We start from the raw sequence: 22,119 nt of genomic DNA on the forward strand, positions 1-22,119 counted from the left end.
CTTGCGTGAACCCAGCACAGTGTCCCCAGGGAGCTGCCTGCCGGGAACCAGCCACGGATGGAGGGAGGCTCACTCTACCCACTTCCTGGGGGACCAGAGAGAATTCAGAGCCTGCCCGGCAGAACAGTGGGGGAAAGGTAGCCTCCTGGTCCAGACCCAGAGACCGTCTAGGCTAGACTCTAGAAAATGCAGCCGCCTTGGGCTCTGAGAGTTTTGGGGTGTCCTGCAGTGGAAGAAGTAGATACCCAGGAAGAGCCCGAAGGGCCTATGATCCTCAGACAGGGGCCTTAGGAAGACAAAGAAGCATCTGAGAGCTGACGGGGCTGTCACGCTGCTTGGAAAAGAAAGCAGTACAGAGAACTAGTCATGGCTGCGTTTGCACCACGTGTAGCCCTGGTGGAGACAGTGTAGCTGCTTTTGGGATACAGGTGCCTGCATCGGCTCCCCCTTTCCAAGCACCCTACTTCTACCTGGGCTCCCTGAGTCATCACTAGGGGTGAGTCTCAGATCCAGGCCCTCTTTCTCAGGTCCAGCAGGTGTAATCAGACAGTGAGGGGTGAGAGTCCTGAGCTCCTAGCTCATGCCTCCTCCCCAAGCCCCAAGAGAAGACAGAACTCTAGTGAGAACACTAGAGGCCAGGCCCTGGTGTGGCTCCATGCAGGAGGAGACGAAGGCTTCTCTGATGCCCAGTCCTGTGCTCATCACACTCTGTTCCCTCCGTACACACACTGACCTGAGGGGGGAAGGGGAGTCACACTAGATAGAGGGGTGAAAGCTTGATGAATGAATGAATGAATGAATGAATACTAGAAAGTCCCTTGTGATGAAGAAGCCCAGTTACTGAGTGGTGGTACCAGGGAAGACTCAAAAAACAAATAACTATGGTTCTTGCTCCCAAGAAGCTGATTTTCATGACCATATGTCTGTCAGTGTGGAGACAGGGATGCAGGGCTCACATTCTTTAAGCAGAGTTTCCCAAGGTGCTGTGTGGGATGCCAAGAGGCAAGACAAAGGAAGGGTCCCAGGGACCAATAAGAACACACAACGGGCCACAGAACCCTTGGAAGGCAGCCTGTGGCTCCCCACAGTGCCGTTGTGCTCAGCGGTTTGCGGGTTGATAGGAAATGGATTTCGAATATACTAGATCAGACAGGTCTCACTAGAGCTGCCCCTCAGGGCACAACCTGGCCCTATCACTCCCTGTTTCCCCCTGCCTCAGTTTCCCTCTCTAACAAAAAACAGCAACCGTCTTGGCTCCTCCCAGCCTGTCGGGATGTCAGCACTGAGGACACAGTAGAAGAGCCTGAACAGATGCCAGGGGCCTTGGGGAGATGTAAATACAAGAAGCCATAGCGGTGACTCAGGCTTGGCGGGCAGTTGGAGGGCTAATAGTCCGAGGCTGCTAACGAGGGGCACCGATGACAGCCCCCCTAGGGCCCCGCGCTTCAGTGCCACACCAGCCATTCCTGGGAAGAGGCAGCTTGGCTTCCTGAATATGGCCAAGCACACCCCACATCCTGGGGAGGGGTAGAGAAGAAATGGAGATGCGAATGCCACCAGCACCCTTTGTGCAGGCTCAGAGGACCCAGCCCCCTCTCCAAATGCTCAGAGCTTGCAGTGCTATCCAGCAGAGGCCAGGGCAGAGGTGGGCGGGAGGGACCACTTGGACAAGTGACCACTCGAGAGGCACCTTCACTGAGGTTCCGCACAGCAAGCAGAGAACAGCAACCAACATTTCTGGACAAGGTCTGAGCTCGACTCCGTGTAAGGGATCAGACCTCCGATGGACAGGCCTTCTGCTTTGTTCCATATGGAAAAGTCACATGCTACCAAAGCCCAGTTTTACTTGTTCTACAATCTATCTACGTGGTTATACTTGCTCTTGAGTAGTATAATTTTTCTATTTTTGATATAAACTTTTAACAAATGAATGTGAGGGGGAAAAAAAAAGCTGCCGGTACACACAGACTGCCTGTTCTCTTTGCAGACCCTGCGGGACTACCCTGCCAAGTCCCACTGCCACCTCTCAGTCATCCGTGGACGCAGGTCTTGGGCAAGCATGGATCCCTCCCCCGAGGGCCGAGGCCGGGAGCGGCTTCCAGCCTGGGAAGGCCCCCGATGCCCAGCTGGAGGCATCGCTCAGGATGGTGGTACCTGAACAGCGTGGTGGAAGCATCCGTGTGGCCCAGGCCAGATGAAGACCTTCCACTCTCACGGGTGGCAGGCAGCAGTAAGGGGTCCCCCAGGGGGACAGCCCCGCCGAGGTCAGGGTCATCAAACAGCTTCAGGGCTGTGGGGAGGCAGGAGGCAGAATGGTGAGAGACGTCCCCTACACTGTCCTCAGCATCTGGGACGCAGGGTGGAGATGCCAGGCCCCGCCTCCCCGCACACTAGGGGAGGGAGCAAGAGAAACGAGGTGGGGGCAGAGGAGGGCGAGGAGACAGCGGCTCAGGGGCCTCACTCGGGTGCCTGATCCTCTCTGAACTTCTGCTCTGGCGGGGAAGTGGCCTCTTAGCTCACTGTTCCAGGTCCCCCCAGGTTTCATGACGCAGGCTCACTGAGCTCCCTCACCGCAGCAGTAAGCAGGAGTGAGGGCCGCCCACCAGCCAGGGGATCTGACCCATAGGCTCAGAGTCTCGGTCTCTCCCCTGTTCTTACACCTGAGCTGCTCTGGCCTGGCCTATGGGAGCACTGATCATTGCCTTTCCCTGGAAAGGCTTTCCCCGGCAGGCCTGGTCTGTAACTGGAATGCTTTATCCAGTGGGCATGGCTACAGCTGGCTGACCAATCAGGCTCCCGACCAGGCTCAGCTCCACCCTACTCATTCCCACTGGGGCTCAGTCCCTGTAGTTCCAGGGGAACCAGGGTTTCTGCTTGTTCTGGTTCAGACTTAGGCTGCTCTGCATTGATCAGGTGATAGCCCGTCTCTGTGGGGTCCCGAGGCCCTAAGGACAGGGACTTGGGCCCAGCTCTTGGTGGGTGCTCACTAAGTACTGCTGGCTAGACTACTGGGTTACATCAGAAGGTTGGACTAGGAAGGGGTGGAGAAACCCTAAAGCTACTTGGTGTTCCCTCCACCAGCTCTGCACTGAGCCCTTCACTGGAGTTAGTGCAGGTACCATGAAACCGCTTATTAAAGTGAAAATCATGCCTGGTGCTGGTGGCTCACACTTGAAATCCTAGCAACAAGGGTGGCCGTCAGGAGGCAGAGATCTGAGGCTTGTGGTTCAAAGCCAGCCCAGGTAGGAAACTCCATGAGAGTCTTATCTCCAATTAACTACCAAAAAAGCTGGAAGTGGAGCTGTGGCTCAAGTGGTAGAACACCAGTCTTGAGTTAAAAAAAAATAAGGGACAGCACCCAAACCCTGAGTCCAAGCCCTAATGCCCAGATGGGACTCTCCTCTGGACCCTGACGGGGGCTCTAGCGCCCTCACAGGCTGAAGACAGCATTGCAGGCATTTCTTTAAGCAACAAAGAAAATCCTCCATGAGACATTTAGAATAACTACAGCCCCAGAATGTTTCAGGCTGTGGGGATGCCATGTCTCATGCCTGATTTCTCCAGCAGAAAACCTCCCTGAGCCAAGTCTATATCTGGTGCAGACAGGACAAGATGAGACTTGCATTCTGTCCACTCTGACCCCGTGCCAGGGTCTAAAGCCTGCTCGCGGGCCTGAGGGCAGATGCCAAGGGCCGTACTTACAGTCTCGAGGCAGGGGCTCTGAGGCACTCGAGGGGGGCAGCTTTTGGCTTGGACCAAAGAGCTCCCCGTCAGGATCCGTCTCCTCATCAAAGATGGTGAGCCGGGGTGCAGGCTTAGGCATCACGACCATGTCTGGGTGTTTCTTGGGCTTCCTGGAGCTGGAGATGAGACAAAACACAAAGTGCAGTCGTGTCATGAGTCCAGGAACCTGCTCCTAGGTGCTGGGTCCAGCTGGGGCCTACTGGTCACTAACGGCTGAGACCAGCTGGAAGCGGCCATGGGAAGGCCTGAAGCAGCGCAGGCAGAGCAAGCTGACAGGTCCTCCTGCTCCAGGGAAATGAGAGGACCAGCAGAGGGGGCGTGAACTCGGGCCAGGAAGGAACTCTGCCATGATCTGGTGAGGTAGTGGGGAGACCCCTACTCTTGAAGCAGCTGAGTGCTGGGCGTGAGGAGCAGCCAGCATCAGGAGGGTGGAGGCCCGCTCAGGCCTCAGACATCCCATGCGCACAGGGCACAGAACAAAACCACTGAGTGGAGGCATCCACTCAGCGGCCCTGGCCAGCCCCTCCTTCAGGCAGCCCCGCACGCTCAGCACACTGCCATCTCCAGGCCCTGTTATGTCGGTTTGCCAGCTGGGGCCAGCCTGTGGAGGGAGACTGAGAGAAGACCCCAGGGAAGGTTCTGAAGCAGGCTCAGGCTTTGTCCTCTGTTCCCCTGACTGGATGCTTGGGATCCGTGTCTGGCGTTCTAGTGATGGCTCTGGATGAACGAGCTTGGGTTCTCTTTGACAAGTTGACCCAGTGCCTGTGGCAGCCACCTCCACTCGCAGTTTGAAGGTTCCCGCACATGGTGAGGACAGGCTTGTTACTGGAAAGGGGGATCGCATGTGCCTGTCTGCCTGCCGGGCAGCCCCACTGGGCTGAGGCCACATCTGACTTCCTGCTGGAAACACTGTGGCAAGCTCACAGAAAGCCTGGCTGTCCCAAACAGAGACACCAGTGGCAGATAAAAATAGCAGGCCTCTGGGTGCTTGGCATAGGGCTCTGAAGACAGCCATTTCCACAGTCGGGAAGCATACATCTAGGAGAATCCCAGCCCAGCCTGCAGCCCCTGTGGAGACGGAGCAGGGAGGCATGTGCCAGGAAGGTGGCAGGAAGGGCAGCCCTTGGTGCCCAGGCCCAGAGTCCTAGTGAAGACTTTGGTTGGGCCTGGCCTGTTTACTATATGCTTGAGTGACTGCTGGAGGCCATACTGAAGGCTGAAGCTGCTGGGACTCAGGGTGGTCACTGCTCATGGTCCTAGGCGCCTGTCCCTCCCAATGTCACAGGACAGAGTAGGGGGGAGTGTCACAGGATTGACCCTGCTGTCCTCTGCAGCGACGGGCTGTACAGCCGGAGTCGCAGGGTCTGTATTGGAAAGTTCCACTCCAGCCCGTGCTCGCTCCCTCAGGCCTGGGTGCCAGGTCTGCTCTCCTGTGCTTAGGTCCTGGCTATGGGGAAGCCCTGCAGCAAGCACTTTGGAGAAGCTTCATCCCTAGCTCCTCTCGCATGGTGCAGTGTGGGCTCAGCTGCCCTTACTAGGCCAACATGCAGAACTAGCACTGCTTTCTTGACCCCAGGGAAGTGGGCGTCGACAGAGTCGATGGCCCTGGTGGAGCTGCCCAGAGCCCAGACCCCCAGAAACTTCATGTGGCCCCTGGAAGCTTGTGCTCCAGCCCCCTGTGCAATGGGACCAGCTCTCTGGGCTCCAGGACCAGGCTTCCAGCTTGTGGGCTCTGCTCTGCCACCAGCCTGTGCCTTCGTCACCCACCACAGACACACATGGCTCTGTGTTCAACATGGACTGCATGCTGCAGAGTGGGTAACCCACCCACGCCTGCACCCACGCCTGGCTGAGGAGGGATCTTCAGGAGGCTGTGCTGTGACCCCGCTGCATGTTCTCCATTGCTCCACCAGCAATGGAGAACTCCCACTCCCCGGGACCAAACTCACACCCTACCCAATCAATGGCCTGTGGGGCAGGGGGGAAAGAAGGCGTGTGTGTGTGTGTGTTGGTAGGGGGCAGCGGGGGGTTGAAGGTGATTGAAGAATAAATGCAAGGGCTGGGAATATGGCTTAGTGGTAGAGTGCTTGCCTAACATGCATAAAGCCTTGGGTTCGACTCCTCCCTACCACATAAACAGAAAAAGCTGGAAGTGGCACTGTGGCTCTAGTGGTAGAGTTCTAACTTTGAGCAAAAAGAAGCTCAGGAACAGTGAGTGCCCAGGCCCTGAGTTCAAGCCCCAGGACTGGCAATGAATAAATAAGCAAATAAATGCAAGAGGTACAGAATTTAACTGTTTGACCTTTTCCCACCTAATTCTAACCTTGACAGCACAAATGAGGCCAGGCTATCCTGGCTGAGCATCCCTACAAACTAGACTCACACCTGTGCTCTTCCCATGACATCCGTGACCTTTCCTTGAACTGAAATAATAACACGTATGGTCTGTAGAGGTGTTCACTCTCTGCCCTCCACCCATACATTCGCCCTGCCCTCCAAGACCCCCCCCCCCCCCAGACACGTCCCAAGGAGAGGCAAAGGATATCAGGTAATGGAGAGTTTGGATAACTAAAAGTCCAAGGTCCTAAGGTCCGAACCACCCTAAAACTTCAGGCTCTTGAGTCACAGCAGTGGGACAGGCCCACGAAGATGCTCAGTGAACACTGGCTTAAGGATGACACGATGAAGGAAGGGAAGGTGGAAAGGAAAAAAAGTGGACAGATGGAAGGAAGGAAGGAAGGAAGGAAGGCAGGAAGGAAGGAAGGAAGGAAGGAAGAGACAAGCAGATCGTATGACAGCACATCTCTTACTTATTCTTACTTATTTACTTATTCTAGTGGGGAGCAAGATGGGGTCCTCGATCAGTCACAGGGCCTATACTGGGCAAGTCCTCCAATCCCTGGTCCCCACCTGCCCCTCGCAGCCATCTGGAGGGCACCTTGTCCACTCTCAAGGGTGCCCCTGCCACCATCCACCCATCCAGAGGCTCAGGGCCCAGCAGTCACACCCATCTACCAATCATCCACACAGAATGTTCCCATTGTCACAGCTTGGAGCTCAGAGGGAAAAGCCAGCTCAGCTAGAGGCGAGGATGGCTTCCTAGAGGAGGTAACATGGAGGTAGGGGACTGAGGGGTAGAGTATCTAGACTTAACTGCAGACAGCTGTCCACACATACGCAACCCATTCTGTATAACAGGAGACAAAGCCCTTTGCTGATGGGCCCTGTCACCAGGGACGGGGAACGGATCTGAGTGAAAGGACCTGCAGCTCCTGACTTCCGGGGAACTTGAACTTGTCCTCCACCCGGAAGAGCGGTCTGGCCCAGATCAGGTTACAGGAGGTAGGCAGGGGCTCCCGGGTAGGCGCAGGCATGTGTAAGCATGTTCACGCCGGTACACAGACTGTCGCTGCCCCGCTGTGGGCTTGACAGGAGACAGATGCGCAGACCTGGCCACGTCGGCAGGCGGGCCTGCAGCACACAGCGAGAGACGGCAGCTGCCATGGCTGACAGCTCCAAAGCTTTGACTGGCCAAGAAAAGCAGCCCGCTCCCCGTGGCTCAGGCACTTCTGGTGACACTGACTGACACGAGAGCAGCCTCCTCCTGGGCCACCCAGAGTCCTTGTGGAGCCATTCCAGGCTCACCTGCTCCCAGGGCAGACAGGAGATGGGGCCGGCCACCCAGGATCAAAGTGCACAGGAGCTGTAGAGGCAGCTAGCCTGGCTAGGTCCAGTCAGGTTCAAAGCCAGGTGACGCTTCACCAGATATAAAAGCCAATTCCCTTTACAACAATGTAACTTTCATGCTATAAAACGCAGCACTTTTTATATTTGGGGTTTTTCCAATTAGACAATGCTCTCAGGCTGCCAATCAATGACCTGAAGTGACCTGAACTTCACAGAAGGGCAGTGTCTGCAGTGGCGCGGGCGTCAGCAGTCAAGGAGCCCAGCCAAGGGTCAGGGCAGCTTCCCAGGACAGTCTGGGGCTTCAGAGGAGGACTGGACGGAAGGATGGACGGAGTGGGAAAGCTGTGCTCAGCAGAGGCTGGACGTGTGCACATGTCAGCAGGTGGAACGTGGCACGGAAGTGTGCATCAGCTGCACAGGGGGCACAGAAGGGCGTGATGGGTCTGAAGCGAATCCTGGGGGACCTGAGGGGTGGGTTCTGGCCATTGCTGCGGGAAAAGCAGCCAAGCGGAGGCAGAACTCCTGCATGACCTAGCCCACAGTTGGGCAAGTTCCTCAAGTGTTTTCTTTCCTATTTTGGGCTGGTACTTGGGCTTGCACTCAGGGATTTTTGCTCTTGCTTGGCTTTTTGTTTAAGGCTGGTGCTCTACCCCTTGAGCCACACCTCCACTTCTGGCTTTTTGCAGGTTAATGGGAGATTTAAAAAAATCTCAAGGGGGAGTTTATCTGCCTGTGCTAGCTTTGAACTGGAATCTTCAGATCTCAGTCTCCTGAGTGGCGAGGTTTACAAGCATGAGCCACTGGCACCTGGTTCAAGTGTTTCCTTATCTGTAGGCAGGAACAAGGAGGCAATGCAGAATGGCTTTGGAGCTGAGCGCGGGGACTGCAGGGGAGGCAGCAACGCGATCCCAGGCTCACATTTCCAACCCAGCGCACTTTGGAAATAGTCCCCAGTCATTCTCTCAACAGCACAGCCTGACTCTCAGGCCTCCTCAAGCCCAACTGAAGACCTCAGCAACTCCTACCGCTCCTTGGATTGTGGGTCACCCCATTTTACTGCATTTCTCTGCATAGTGGGGGAGGGGGCGCACTGCCTGGGACCTACCATGTTCCGACCTCAAGTCACGGGGTGTCGGATGCAGGGGCTTCTAACCTCTGCCCAAGGGGAATGCCCAGCCTTGCTCATGGCCACATCACCCTGAGACAGAATACACAAAGGGAGAAGAGTCAGGCCACAGAGAAAGCAGAAATCCGACCCACAGCCTCTTTGGCAGTCACCCCAAAGGGCCCAGTCCTGCAAGCAGGGAGAGTGGCAGGAGGCAAGCCTGTTACCTCCAGGTGTGCAGAAGCACCTGGTACGGTGTGTGGGCATGCCCACACTGATACCTGCCCAACAACAGGAAATGGGGGAAGCTGCCTACACACACACACACACGTGCACACACACACGTGCACGCACACACGCACGCGCACGCACGCGCGCACACACACACAGCTCTTTAGGGTGAATCTGAAGTGGTGAACACATTTTACAATAACATTTTCTCCCTCTGGCCTGGACTTCACACCTGCTTTACGAAAGCAGCAGCTGCGGCTCTGAGAAATCCAGCAATCTGTGCCTCCCTCCCTCGGCCAGGATCTGAACCTTGAGCCCTGCTCTGGGGTGACCACGCATCCTGGGGTCCAGCTTTGCCAGTGGTTTCCTGACTATATTATAAAGGGCCTTGGCCTTCTGCCAAGCTGCCCAGGGCCCCGCAGGAGGGAGCCTGAGGCTGGGGACAGTGAGGTGCCCCTTTGCTGGCTCTTGTCTCAGAGAGGCCATTCTGCTTCAGATGGCTTTGTATAAGGAGCTTCTGGATGAGATTTCTCTTGGATCCAGGATTTTGTACCAAAGTAAAAAAGCAGAAACCACAGTTCTCTCTGTGGTCCCCTGGCCCCCTTCATTCAGTTCTCTCTGTGGCCCCCCGGGCCCCCTTCATTCAGTTCTCTCTGTGCCCCGGGCCCCCTTCATTCAGTTCTCTCTGTGGTCCCCGGGCCCCTTCATTCAGGCTGGCTGGGAAGTGCAGCTGGGAGGAATGTGGGAACGGATAACCATGGAACTCCAGGGAGGAGGGACGGGAGATGGGGGAGCAGGCCCTCACTGGGGCACCTAGGGGCTACAGATGCCTCCCAGTCTTCTAGGATTTGGTTTCTGGGCTCCGCCAGCCCACACTTTCACAAGACTCAGCAGGAGGGCTTGCTGAAACTGTGTCTGGGGCTCCACCCAGGGTCCAGGGAGCCTGAGAATCTGCATCTCTGCCCACTTCCAGATATACCATTTGATGTACCAGCCCTGGTTGCTCTCTGCTATTCTGGAGACATCCAGAAAAAGACCCAGGGCCCAGGCTGAGTCCCCAGTGTAAGAGCAATGCCATTTATTCTGCAAGTCACCCTAGAGATACAGTACTAGGGCTTCTCTGGAAATAGGGCTTAAGGTCACCCATCCCCAGAGTTCCTGCCACAGCTCACCTACTGTGTGTGTGTGGTTTCCATTCTAAATGATGGGTTAGCTAATGGGGAGACACCTGCAGCACATCAGGCATTGAAAACCACAGAATCCAAACAGAGCAAGAGCAATATCTTTACACTAAAACACAAGTGGTTTGTTTTATAGAAAATGAAGCAAATTCCACATAAGAAAGTGACAGGGAAACACAGCCTTCTTGAGAGAAGTCAGCTCACCAGCAAAGCCTATAGCTCAGAGAGCGTGGGAGGTCAGGCCCACCTGGGCGGGCATGGAAGGAAGCCATGTTGGCAGGGACCTGGGACCTGGACAGGGACTCCCAGGATTGGGATGCAGCTGGGGAAGAGCCAGGCAGTGCCCGGAGAAGCAGGAGGCCTCCATCAGGGGCATGCAGCCTGCAAGGAGCCTGGATTCCCTTCCCCTACCCTCTAGCAGAAGCTCTGGGGACCGCACTTGGGGCCCAGTGATCCAACAGAACAAACACTATACATGTGCAATCTGTTCAAGTTACTGCCTGTGATGAGCACTGGCCTGTCTGGGTATAACGGACCCAGAAAGATCTAGCAATATAAGCTGAAAACAGCAAATGAAGGAACAGCGCTCTTAACACTCAGATGTGTATGTATTCATGACGAAAGGATTTTCATCGGGGTTCTCCATTTTTTTCTTAATTGTATATTATTTGAGTCACAGTGAAGAATGTTTCTAACAGGATTTCCAGCTGAAGGCACAACTCAACGGTAGAACTTTCATTTTCTCAGAACCACGAGGACACTGAAATAGGAAGTTAAACACAAAGCCACACACAAGGAGGAGGACAGAAGATAAAACCACCCGGTGGAGTGTGAAATGGCGTGGCGTCTGCTGTCATGTGGACAGGGCAGGGCAGGGTCAGGCCTTTTCCTAGGCTCTGCCAACGGCTAAATGACACTTCCTTTCCCCAATCAGAAGCAGGTTGAAAAGACAAAGAAAAGCTAGCCCAGCCCGCCTCCAGCTTTGTGCCTAAGTCTCCCAGCAGTGCAGGCAATGCTGCAGTGGAGACACAGTGCCCCCCTGTGGCCACAACAGGGAAGGGCTGGGCCTGGTGTATGGAAATGGCTGCTTCAGGAGGCCCCAAAACCAGGCTAAATGGAAGCTAAATGGAGCCAGGCTACCTGTGAATAACACGATATTCCCTACCAAAGGGTGAGGCAGGCAGCCTAATAAAAGACAGGGCCCATCCGGGTGTCCACGAGAGACCCAGGGGTAAACTTGTCCTCAAGACTAGGCTCTGGCAGATACCAGACTTGGCCAAGTCCCTGTTCCACTGTGTCCTTGATTTCCCCACCAGTGAAAAGACAACCTTTGGGTCTCGACTACCTTCCCCATTACTGAAAGATGGAACAGGAAATGACCTCAAGTTCTGACTCTGTGGACACTGGTGGCTCTTGCCTATAATCCTACTGACACAGGAGGCTGAGATCTGAGGGTCGAGGTTCAAAGCTAGCCTGGGCAGGAAAGTCTGTGAGATTCTTGTCTCCAATTAACCACCAAAAATCTGGAAGTGGAGCTGTGGCTCAAGTGGTAGAATGTTAGCCTTGAGTTAAAAAGTTCAGGGACAGCGCCGAGGCTCTGAATTCAAGCTCTAGTACCTGCATGTGCATGCCCACGCACACATACACGTTACCTGTGTAGGCTAAGAGAAGACAAGTTCCATTTCCACCCTAGATTCATAATGGGCCCCATAAGAATTCAGGGCTTTTCATAAAATGAAATGTGTAGGAAATATCAGGTTTCTCATGTGTTCTCAAAACTTGTTCCAGTTTTATATGACATATGTACTCAGGGTCACAACATACGGTATTATGGTGGGCGTGTATCAAAATGATTCCAGAAGTTCTGTCTGAAAGGTAAAATGAGCTAAGGTGAGCTCATGCTAATTAGCTCAATCCCTGGCATTTAAAAAGCTTTGGAGAAACATTCCTGACCCAGCAGGTAATGCCAATGACTGTCACACTAGTCCTTAAGGAAAACCAGCAAGAGAGGATGTTCCTTTTCTGTGCGGGGTGGGGGGGGGGTGGGGGGTCCAGGATTCAGGGTCCACAGGGCAGAGCTGAGGGAAATGGTCCCATGCACCCCCCCCCCAACTCTGCTACCGTATGAGTGGCAAAGTCAAGGCTGCATTTGCCAACCCCAAAGAGCACTTTCCTACCCAAAAAAGGAGCCTCTCTTCTAAGTGTCCTTCAGTCAAATGCTGGCATGAATCCCTGGAGTTTGTTTCAAACTGTCACTCTACATGGTTACTCAGACCAAGAGCAGGAGTTCAATCAACATCTTCGCCTAACCAAAATAAAGTCCAAGGCTTGCACAGGATGAGAAGGAATGGCTTTTACAGGCTTCTCCCACCATCCTCATTGCTGTCCCTCGGGGACAGGGCCTGGCTGGAGAGACACTGTAAGGGGATCGATGCCTCCCTCCCCCCTCCCCCCCCCCCCCCCGCCACCCTGAGCCCTGGCACCTTTTTCCAATGGCATCGTCATCCCTCTCTGCTGGCCTCACAGCTGTGCAGCCGCCAGCTCACAGCCCATGAATGAGCAGGAAGGGCGATATAGCACAGGCTGATCTCATTCTGCACGTCATTTGGGTCTAACCTTCCTCTGTCTGATTCCTTATGGGCTTAGTTCCTTTCAGAAGCTGGTACTACAAGGCAGGCCATCCTCGTCTGTGTGCAGACCGAGAGCATGCCACAGCAGGGAGAAGGGCACATGGCTCCACGGTCAGGATTCTGTAGAAAGAATGGGCCTTGCTGATCGCTAACATTTGTACAGCTTGGTTTACCTTCCAGACAGCCTAAAAGAGAGGCACTATCAAGAGCCTGAAAGAAAGAGGCAATGGCTGGAGCCCCGTGGCTGGCAAATGGCAGAGACGGGGTAGACATCAGCATCTCAAACTTGGGCACCACAGTGCAGCTGTCTGACCTCAGACAGGGCACATGGCCTCTGCAGACTTGAGCTTCTAAATCTGCAAAATGGGATAAAAGCCGCTTTCCAAGAGATCTGGTATGTAAAGCTAAAGCCAAGTACAACATCAGACACACCATAGGTGCCCAGAAAATAGCTCCAGCTAGGGTGGGCTGAGACAAAAAAAACGTGCAGAACAAGAAGTCAGCAGGGGGGATACCCGTGAGCAGGGAGGGACAGGGGCCTTTGAGCATGGCCCAGGAGTGGCTGAGTGATCTGGATCACTCAGAGAAGCCATTGGCTTCTGGATGGAACACCCAGCCAGACTTCTCAGGCTGTCTACCATGGAGCTCCGGGAGAGAAGCTCCCTAGCTCTCCAGTCCTTTCATCTAGCCCATGTTTCCTGCCCTCAGCCAGCATGGGGTGGACCAGGCAGAAGCAGCTCAGGAGAAGCTCACTGATTGGCTGAAGGCACTCAGAGAGCCAGGAAAGGAACAGGGGCATGTGGCTGGCCTGCTTGTCTTTACCCAGGGTGTGTGTATGCACACACCGTATTTACCTTCTGTGTCATGTGGGGTCATAATCCCTGCCACCTACATGATTCATGAGGGCCTCCACTGCCCTGGGGGGAGGAGGGGCGTGGAGCCAAGGACACTGCTTCTGCAGCAGTCACAGCACCAGGCACTCTGCTACAAGAAGGCCCGAGACCCCAGTGCCAGGCAGTTCGGTACAGCAGCCTGGGCTATGGAGTTATCATAGGGCCAACTCCACCAGGCCCCAGTGCAGTCTGGGACAGGGGACACAGTGACCCGGGAGGGACAGAGGCTACTTGAATCTGGCCCCCGAGACGTAGGTGATGTAGGTCAAGCAGAGCTGCATACTGGCTAAGGCCAGGGGGACCTAGGAAGGACAGGGGCTGTTTCCAGAAAGCCTGGGACCTGCAGGCGGGAGCTGTGTGGACAACAAGAGACCTACCGCAAGGGGGAAAACAATGGAGGGGGTAACAATGTTCAAGAGGAAGTGTACTCATTACCTCACTCATGTAACTGTAACCCTCTGTATAGTATCTTTATAATATAAAAAAAAAGAGACCTACCGCATAATGCCCAAAGGGTCCAATGCTTCCTCCTCCTCCTCTTCTTCCTCTTGCTTTTCCTCCAGAGACTTGTGGCCCTCCTTGCCCTTCCGGCCCAGTATGGAAGGCCCCTGGGCTGCTACTTGGTCCTGCTGCCCAAAGAAGTCAAAAGCCTCCTCATCGTCCTGTGCAGGGCTGTCTGTGCCACGCAGGATGGAGGCGTCTCTGGAGACACCCCCCGCCCCTGGGGATCTGGTACCTGCACGGGAAGACAGAGAAGGAAGTTACCGAAAAACTGCACTGCAATGTCCTGGGCCTGCATCTGAGGCTGAGGACTTCCCGTGGCTTCCTGGGACCAAACTTGGCCCAGGGAAGATGGCGGGGAACCATTTGGGGGCACCCAAGTGTGTGTGGTAGCTTCCCAGAGGGTGGGGGGCACCAGGGGAGCCTGAGGCGTGGTCACAAGAGGAACATTGGTATGATGCCAAGGTGGGGGGTTCTTGAACCCCAGCAGCCCAGAGCCCGGTGGACCTCAATGAATGGTGAGACAGGCCCAGCCACCACAGAATGAGTGACACAGGAACGCCACCTTCAGATGGCGTTACAGTGGTGGGGCACAGCCGGGACCTCCCCTGACCCAACCACAGACTGAGACCCACTCCCAGAGGCTGAGAACAGTGAGTGCAGAATAAGCTCGTGGAAGATTCCAGAACAAAGTGTGATCACCCTCTGGCAAGCTGGCTTAGATCAGGGTTTTCTCCAAGGGTGTTCCACAGACAGGTGTCCACAGGAGGAAGAGAGAACAAGCATTCAGGAACTCACATCAGCTCGACATCTGAGCACAGTACTTGGGAGTCATCTGTGACAGGCTGGGAACCAAAAGCTCGCCCCCCCCACTCCCCCCCCCCCGACCACGGACAGTTTGAGAAGCGTGGGTTTGGACTACTTGTTCATCTCTATGCAAAGTACTGACTGCAGAATCTATCTTTCCAAGCACTATTCAAAAATACCACCCTGTAGGTAATACACTTAAAAAAAAAAGTGTTCCTACTTTGATACAGGATGTACTGCGCTGTAATAATTACACTGCATAATGTTATGATGTTCTTCTATTCAAAGGTTGGAAAATAGTGCTGTGTAATAAGCACCCTGCATTTAAATATCACAAGACCTCCATGATTTCCTTTTGCAGATGAGGAAACGGGCTTCGAGGGGCTCACGGAGTTGGATCCTCCTGTCCTCTCTCTGCAGGAGTGAGGACATCCTGAGCCTTCCTTCTAGCCATGGACGTCCTTTACCCTGCGTCCACAGGCCTGGCAGGGCAGAGTGGGAGGAGCAAGCAGGGCTGTGTGCAGGAGACAGCACAGGATATGGAAGGCACGCAGGAAACCTGGGCTCTACACGTGTGTCCGACCCGCCCCCTTCTGTGCATCTTCTGGCTCTGCTTCCATTTCCCAGCCTCGCTTTTTAAAAAACTGATTTTCAGCCAGGTGCTGGTCACTTGTGTCTATAGTCCTAGTTACTCAGGAGGCTGAGATCTGAGGATCACAGTTTGAAGCCAGCCTGGACAGAAAAGTCTGTGAGACTCTTATCTCCAAATAACTGCCAAAAAGCTGAAATGGAGATGTGGTGGCTGAGTGGCAGAACAGAAAAAGCCAAGTGAGTGCTTGAGACCTGAATTCAAATCCCAGTACTTGTACACATGAAAAGTTGATTTGCTGTCAACTTTCTTTTGAAAGAAAGGGCTGGGTATATGGCTTAGTGGTAAAGTGCTTGTCTAGCATGCATGAAGCCCTGGGTTCGATTCCTCGGTACCACATACACAGATAGTCTCTGTCCTGTGGATCAGGAGGTGGGGTGGAGATCAGCGGAAATCAGAGACAGGTTTAAGGTAAACCACCGGTCTGAAGGGGAAAAAGTCAGTAGACTGAGAATCCACTACCACCAATGGGGCTGCCTATGGGTAAGGTCATGTGTGGAAGATGCTCGGGGGGAGGTTGGGGGGGTTGTTTTCTGGGGTGGGTGGGACAGATGCTGTGAGGAGGTGTGTGTGTGTGTGTGTGTGTGTGTAAATGTGCAGGGGTGGGGTTCTGGGGTGGGGGGGCAGATGGAGGGGGTTTGGGGGGAGCAGATCTGCCCAGGGTGTGTATGATGGTGGGGGTTCGTTTGCCAGGGCAGGGGTATCCTCGTGTGGCAGGCCCCACTGGAGGTATTTCACCTGTGCAAACTCACTCAACCTCATGTTCTTCAACCCACGAGTTATTTCCCCACCTAACAGATGAGAACACTGGAGGGGGGAGTGGAGGGGGCAGGGCAGGGAAGGCTGAGGTCCCGATTACGTTACGGTGCAGTGGAGCTTAGCTGCATCCACAGCTGTGTGGGAACGCAAGGGAGAGCGGTGGGCCCCGAGGGCTTCGCAGCCCCTGTGCCTGGCTAGCGCGCCGGGCTGGCACGCGTGCAGGTGTGCGAGTGGACGGAGCCGTCAGGAGTGGGCTGGCCAGGAAGGGCCTGGCGGGGCCACACTGATAAAGAGCGCTCTGTATGAGCCACCCAGCACTCAGGCGGTCAGCCCCTCCTCCTTCCGCCCCAGACAAAGGCATCAGTGAGGCCGGCTTGCCTCAATGGACTGGCCGACTGGGGGTGGGGAGACACGCCACTGTGGACCCATTCCTACGCTGTCAGGACCGTGAAGTGGGTTGTGGGCCAGGGAGACTTCAGGGATGTGGGAGGGATCCGCAGGTACCTAGGAATTCTAGCAGCTCTGGGCTGCTTGCCAACTGGGCATCCTTGGCGATACCACGTAGAATCTCATTGAACATGGCTCTCCTTTCCCGGATGTCGGCTTCTCCCACAAACAGGACCTTCCTGGGCAGCGGGGGCAGGCTGGCTTCTGGGTAGCGGCTGTTCAGTTTCTGGTAAAACTCTTCGATCTCGCTGTACTTCCTGGAGACCTGGAGTGAGGGAAGCATGAGGTTTTCCTGAGTGAGTGGTCAGATGCTCACCTGGAGCCCCTGCTGCCCCCACTGCCTCCCTGCCTCAGGCTCCCGTCCAGCGGGAAAGTCTCAGAGGCCCAAAGGGATGATGCAAGTAAGTAAATAAATAAAGGAGGGATTCTAGATATTAATGACATCTGATCCAGGGGCCTTGCTGGCCTGTAGGTGACTGCGGCTGCTGCCTGCATCCGGGGCTTTCGGTGCATTAGTGGGGCAGTCTCAGCCCCTGGAAGGAGGTGGGATCACCATCTAGCCACACCGAGCCCCCCTTTCTCAGCACAGACCTCCTAACTGCTCTCTTCCCTGTTAAGTAGCTGCAGCTCAGCAAGGATACCACATGTGCGTGGTGCCTGCCAGCACCAAAGCTGGTTCTCTGCCCTGATGCGAGCATTTGAAGCTCCTGGGATTGGGTGAAGCTGCTCAGGACTCGGCTGCTGCTGTAGAATGGCCCCAAGCACCCCCTAAGTCCCCAAGGGAGCTCTGCTTCCTGCAGGGCCGAGGGCTGGCCGCCCCCCCTCCAGCCCCTGCACAACTGCTAGGCAACCAAGGGTTCCTTTCTTCCTTTTTTACTTTCGGTCCTCAGGCTTAAATTCAGGGCGCTGGTGCTGTTCCAGAACTCTTCTGCTCAAGGCTAGTGCTCTACCACTTGAGCCACAGCTCCACTTCCAGTTTTTTGAAGATTGATTGGAGATAAGAGTCTCATGTATTTCCCTGCCCAGACTGGCTCCAAACCGTGATCCTCAGATCTCAGCCCCCTGTGTGGCTAGGCTTCTGAGCCACCGGTGCCCAGCTCAAGGGTTCTTTCTTAATTTATTGTGCCTTTGCCCATGTGTGTGGTGCCAGGAGACCCCAGGACTATGGGTGAGCAGCTACACTGCAGTGGGCTCTGTATAGGCCCCGAGGTCTCAGAGAAGTCGCCTGTCTTGGCTTCCACCACAGCCCACAGCCCCTCTGTCCCAGACTCAACACTTCCCTGGAGGCTGGGCAGTGTCAGGAATGAAGGTAAGGACAACTGCACCCCCAGGCCTGGTCTGCACCCTTTGCACCCCCTTTAGCATGCTGGTATGTGGCTACATGGGAGCATTTTCTGTGTACGCAGGTATCTGGGAGGCCTTGTGGATCTCTGGTGGGATTTGTCTGGACTCCCCCATCTGGCTAACGAGTATCACCACCCACCACCCAATTTGAGAGTTCTAGCTTTTTCTAGAGTATTTCATGGGCACCTGAGTTGTCCTGAGCAACTGGCTGTGCTGTGGGGGCTGAGCGCCCCCTGCTGGCCAGACTACTCCAAGCATGCCCAGCAAGACAAGGCTCCAAGCCTGGCTTCACCCCACATAGGGCTCACACCTATAGCTGTGTTCCAGCAACAGCCAGGAGAGAAACAGGACTTGAGGTGAGGGGTCACAATTACCTGCTGTTTCCCATGTGCTGGGCACTGTGGAGCACTGGGCAGACAGCAATGGTGCCCCTCTACTCTCTACTGTACGCACACGCCTGTCTGTGCCTTGCACACACACACAGAGTGTCTGCCACCCAGGATACAAGTGCCCCTCCCCTGGCTTTGCCCCAGAGTTAGCAACATGCACACTTATATGAAATAACATAAGATGCTCATTAATCCCTTTTTGCTAAATCACGAAATTCCAAAGAGATTACAGATGGGCGGGTATGCAACTTTGGACTACATACCAGATCCTAGGGGAACATGTGAGCTTTCCTTTCCTCTGTGGGGACTTCATGTATGTGCCCAGGCACTCCCTCACACACATGCACACACACGCACGAGCCTACACTCCACCAGACATGGCCTTACAGGTCAGGACGGCGTGGCACACTCTGCAGGGAAGCTCAGCCCTTTGCACAGGACCCACGGCTGGCCAGGGGCCGCCTCTCCCTCATGCCCCAAGCAGCATCACCCTCAGGTGCTCTCCTCTTCTGGTCCTGTTCTTAAAGACACAGCTGTCCTGAGCGCCTTCCTGGGTGAACTTAGATTACCAGGAGCTGCAAATGGCCCCTGAGGAACAGAGCCACTGTCTGCACAGCACAGACAAAGAAGCACCAGCTCACATCCTCCCTAGCGGAGCAAGCAGAACAGCCCTGCTGGTTGAGAATCTCCTCACGGTGTTGCTCAGGGTCCCCAAGAGAAAGTTTTGTGCCCTTCATTTCTCATTGATTTTACTATCTCCCGCACTGTGTTGATTTGCCTTGGCTGCCAGCAACTTCACACAAGATTATTCCCTTAGGTACTGCATGACACTAGTTGACTTTCACTTACCCTAAAACCTTTCCTGGTCACCACGTCCAGACCCTTCTTATAAGAGACCAAAGTAAGGGAGCGTGTGACCTGACCCTGGTGGAAGCACTCTGCGCCCCTAGCCTGCGGCTCTGCCGGTGCCCAGCTCTTTTCTTTCCCCTCAGCCTCTGATCTTCTCATCCCTGGCCGGCCCCGATGTGCAGACATGCTCAGGATTTCCTCCTCAGCCCTTCTCCTACCCTCCACATCCTGAATTTTTAACATCACCTCCAAGCTGGTGTCTCCAGACCTGCATCTTCCCCTGGTTCTGGGGTTGAGTTTCCCACGTCCAGGTACAGGGTGACCCTGCATCTTCCACACGGGCCTCCCTTGGACCTGCCCCTCCATGCTGCTCCTGGTTGTCCATATTGTAAATATGGACGTCTTCCCCCTGCCTTCCTTCCCAACCGATGCCAGCCGGCAGCTCCAAGCCCTTGCCGGGGGGCTCTATGTGCTGGCTCAGAAGCAGGCTGCCTGCCCGGGCCTATCTCTGCCACTCCAGCTCCAGGTCTCCCTGGCACTGCCCTGCTTAAACTTCCTGCTTGGCTGTAAGTGCACCTGGATGCTGCCTGCATCCATCCTCATCTCCTCCTGCTTCCTCCTAGCACCAGCCTCCACTGCTCAGAGTCCTCCCCTCATTCACCCCGCACCCGTTCTGAGCCGTGCCTTTGCTTAGGCTATGCTCTTGGCTTAGGACTCCCCCCCCCACTTCCCCCCCCCACTTCCCCCCCCCCGCCCCCTTATTGCTTAGCATGACCGGTTCTCTTTGTCTTCAGTGTAAGGTCGGGCCCAGAAGGCAGACTGCTCCCTCCTCTTGGCTAAGTATCCTCCCAGTACCTGTGTCACCTAGATAACTGGAACACCTGGGCAGTCACCTCCAGCCTCTGAGGTCACATCCTGGGCTGCCCTGGGTCACATCTCCCATCTGACCAGGGAAGGGTCCCAGGCCCTGAGGTCACATCTGCACCTGGTGTGGCCACACCTACCCTCACCTAGCCACACCTTATTCCCTGCCCCTTCCCTACTTAAATCCAGGCCCCAGCTCAGCCCCTCCCTCTCTCTCTCTCTCTCTCTCTCTCTCTCTCTCTCTCTCTCTCTCTCTCTCTCTCTCTCTCTCTCTCTGTCGGTTGTGCGGCCTGAACTCTGGGCCTGGGCGCTGTCCCTCAGCTCTTCAGCTCAAGGCTAACACTCTGCCGCTTGAGTCACAGCGCCACTTCCAGCTTTTTCTGCTTATGTGGTGCTGGGAATCAAACCCAGGGTCTCAGGCCTGCAAGGCAAGCACTCTACCACTGAGCCACTTTCCCAGCCCAGCCCCTCCCCTTTCTGCCTTGTGGTCTCCACTGTGCACAGCCTAGGCAAGCAGTTTGGTAAAACAAACTTCTCTTCCTGCCTGAATACTGCATGCTGTTCTCTTTATCAGCTACCTAATTAAACCTACCTAATTACCTAACACTCAGCTCTTCTAAGAAGGTTCTAGAACCCCTTCCTCAGGGATGGGTAAGGTGCTCATTCTCTACAGGCTCATGGTCCACCCTGCTTCCCTTTCCATCTCTATCTGCCACTTTTCAAGCCTGTGTCCGGTGAACTGTACGTACTTGACTCACTTCTGGGTGCTCTCAGGGGACACTCAGGATCTCAGGAGCCAGGGACCGGGGAAGTGCCGCACCCCCGACGTCACCCACATCCCATCGGGCAGGTGTGTCTGCCCACCTGATTCCAGAGGACCCCGGCCAGGGTGCCCACTCACCAAGAACTGGACGACGTCCTCGGGCCTGTGCTTGGCGGACTTGAAGGCGGCCAGCCGCGTCACCACCAGGATCTGGTACTCCACGTGGCCGGACAGCATCTTGCCCCGCACCTCCTGGTGCTGGGGCACCGACAGGTCCAGGCCCGTGTGGACATTCTGAACTTGCCTGCCAGGGGAAAGGAGGCAAGGCAAGTCAGGTTCAGCGCAGCAGGCCTCACAGGCAAAAGGCAGGCAGGGTCTCGGGGTAGCCTGGTGAGCCTTGGTGCTGGAACCTTCTTCCGGCCATTCCCAGTGTCTGTGCTCCAGAGCATCTGCCCAGCCACATGGGAGTCCCTCACGAAGCCTGGATCCCAGGGCCAGGCCAAGGTCTGTTCCAGCAGGGCATGGAGACAGATGGGCCTTGCTAGAAGTCATGAACAGCTAAGCATTCTACATAAGCTGGTGGAGGGACTGTGCCCAGTCTGTGGGGTGGCACCTGGGCTCCATACAGACTGAGGGAGGGGCCCAGACCTGTGCAGATAAAGCAGGAATGAAACTCTCTGGGGAGCCCAGAGAAAAATGTGCATGCCCTCAGCCAGCCAGAGGGCAGGGGCTGGCCACAGAGCCTGCCCAGCTGGGGAACTAGAATCACATCAGAGGTGGCAGCATCCCAGTGGGCTTCCTCCTCCAGAGAGCAGACGCGATGGAATGTTCTCTTGGAAGTGACAAAAAACATCAGGCACGTTCCTTGCTGCATCTAAGGTGAGCTGCAGACAAACGCCTGCTGTGCCAAGGCCCCTGCCAGGATATGCCGAGCTCCTGCTGAAGACAAGGTCTGCTGAGCAGCGGGCAGGCCCCTCAACTCGGGCTGAGGCTTTAGGCTGGGAGGAGTGTCTGGAGCGTGACCATGCCTGGCCTGGCCTTTCTCTCGCTGGAGTTCCATCCACCCCAACCCTCCGTGCCTGACCCCCGGGGCTCCTACTCCATGGAATCCAGGCACCTTCACACCGGCCTGCCGCCCTGTCACCAACGTGGTGCCAGTCTGGAGAGGCCTGTCCGGATGTACCGAGCATGCACCTCCTGTGCAGGCAAGGGCATCGTGACAATCTCATGCCCACAGAGAACGATCCCAGGGGCACAGCCCCCAGGAAAGCCCGGC

General features: G+C 55.4%; 1 protein-coding gene across 2 annotated transcripts in view; it reads right to left on the reverse strand.

Annotated features, from left to right (window-relative positions):
- Window positions 1-22,119, reverse strand: part of Hs1bp3 (HCLS1 binding protein 3) — a 28,403-nt gene that overhangs the window by 3,391 nt on the left and 2,893 nt on the right. For both annotated transcript variants that reach the window (XM_070025061.1, XM_070025062.1), the window contains exons 2-6: window positions 20,982-21,147; window positions 16,688-16,899; window positions 13,970-14,203; window positions 3,703-3,860; window positions 2,155-2,290 (exon numbers count right to left, since the gene is read on the reverse strand). In XM_070025061.1, the coding sequence (XP_069881162.1) occupies window positions 2,155-2,290; window positions 3,703-3,860; window positions 13,970-14,203; window positions 16,688-16,899; window positions 20,982-21,147 (906 nt within the window). The remainder of the gene's footprint in view (window positions 1-2,154; window positions 2,291-3,702; window positions 3,861-13,969; window positions 14,204-16,687; window positions 16,900-20,981; window positions 21,148-22,119) is intronic.

Source organism: Dipodomys merriami, unplaced genomic scaffold (assembly GCF_024711535.1).
Source record: "Dipodomys merriami isolate MVZ:Mamm:240054 unplaced genomic scaffold, mDipMer1.0.p SCAF_17, whole genome shotgun sequence".
NCBI classification, from domain to species: Eukaryota; Metazoa; Chordata; class Mammalia; order Rodentia; family Heteromyidae; genus Dipodomys; species Dipodomys merriami.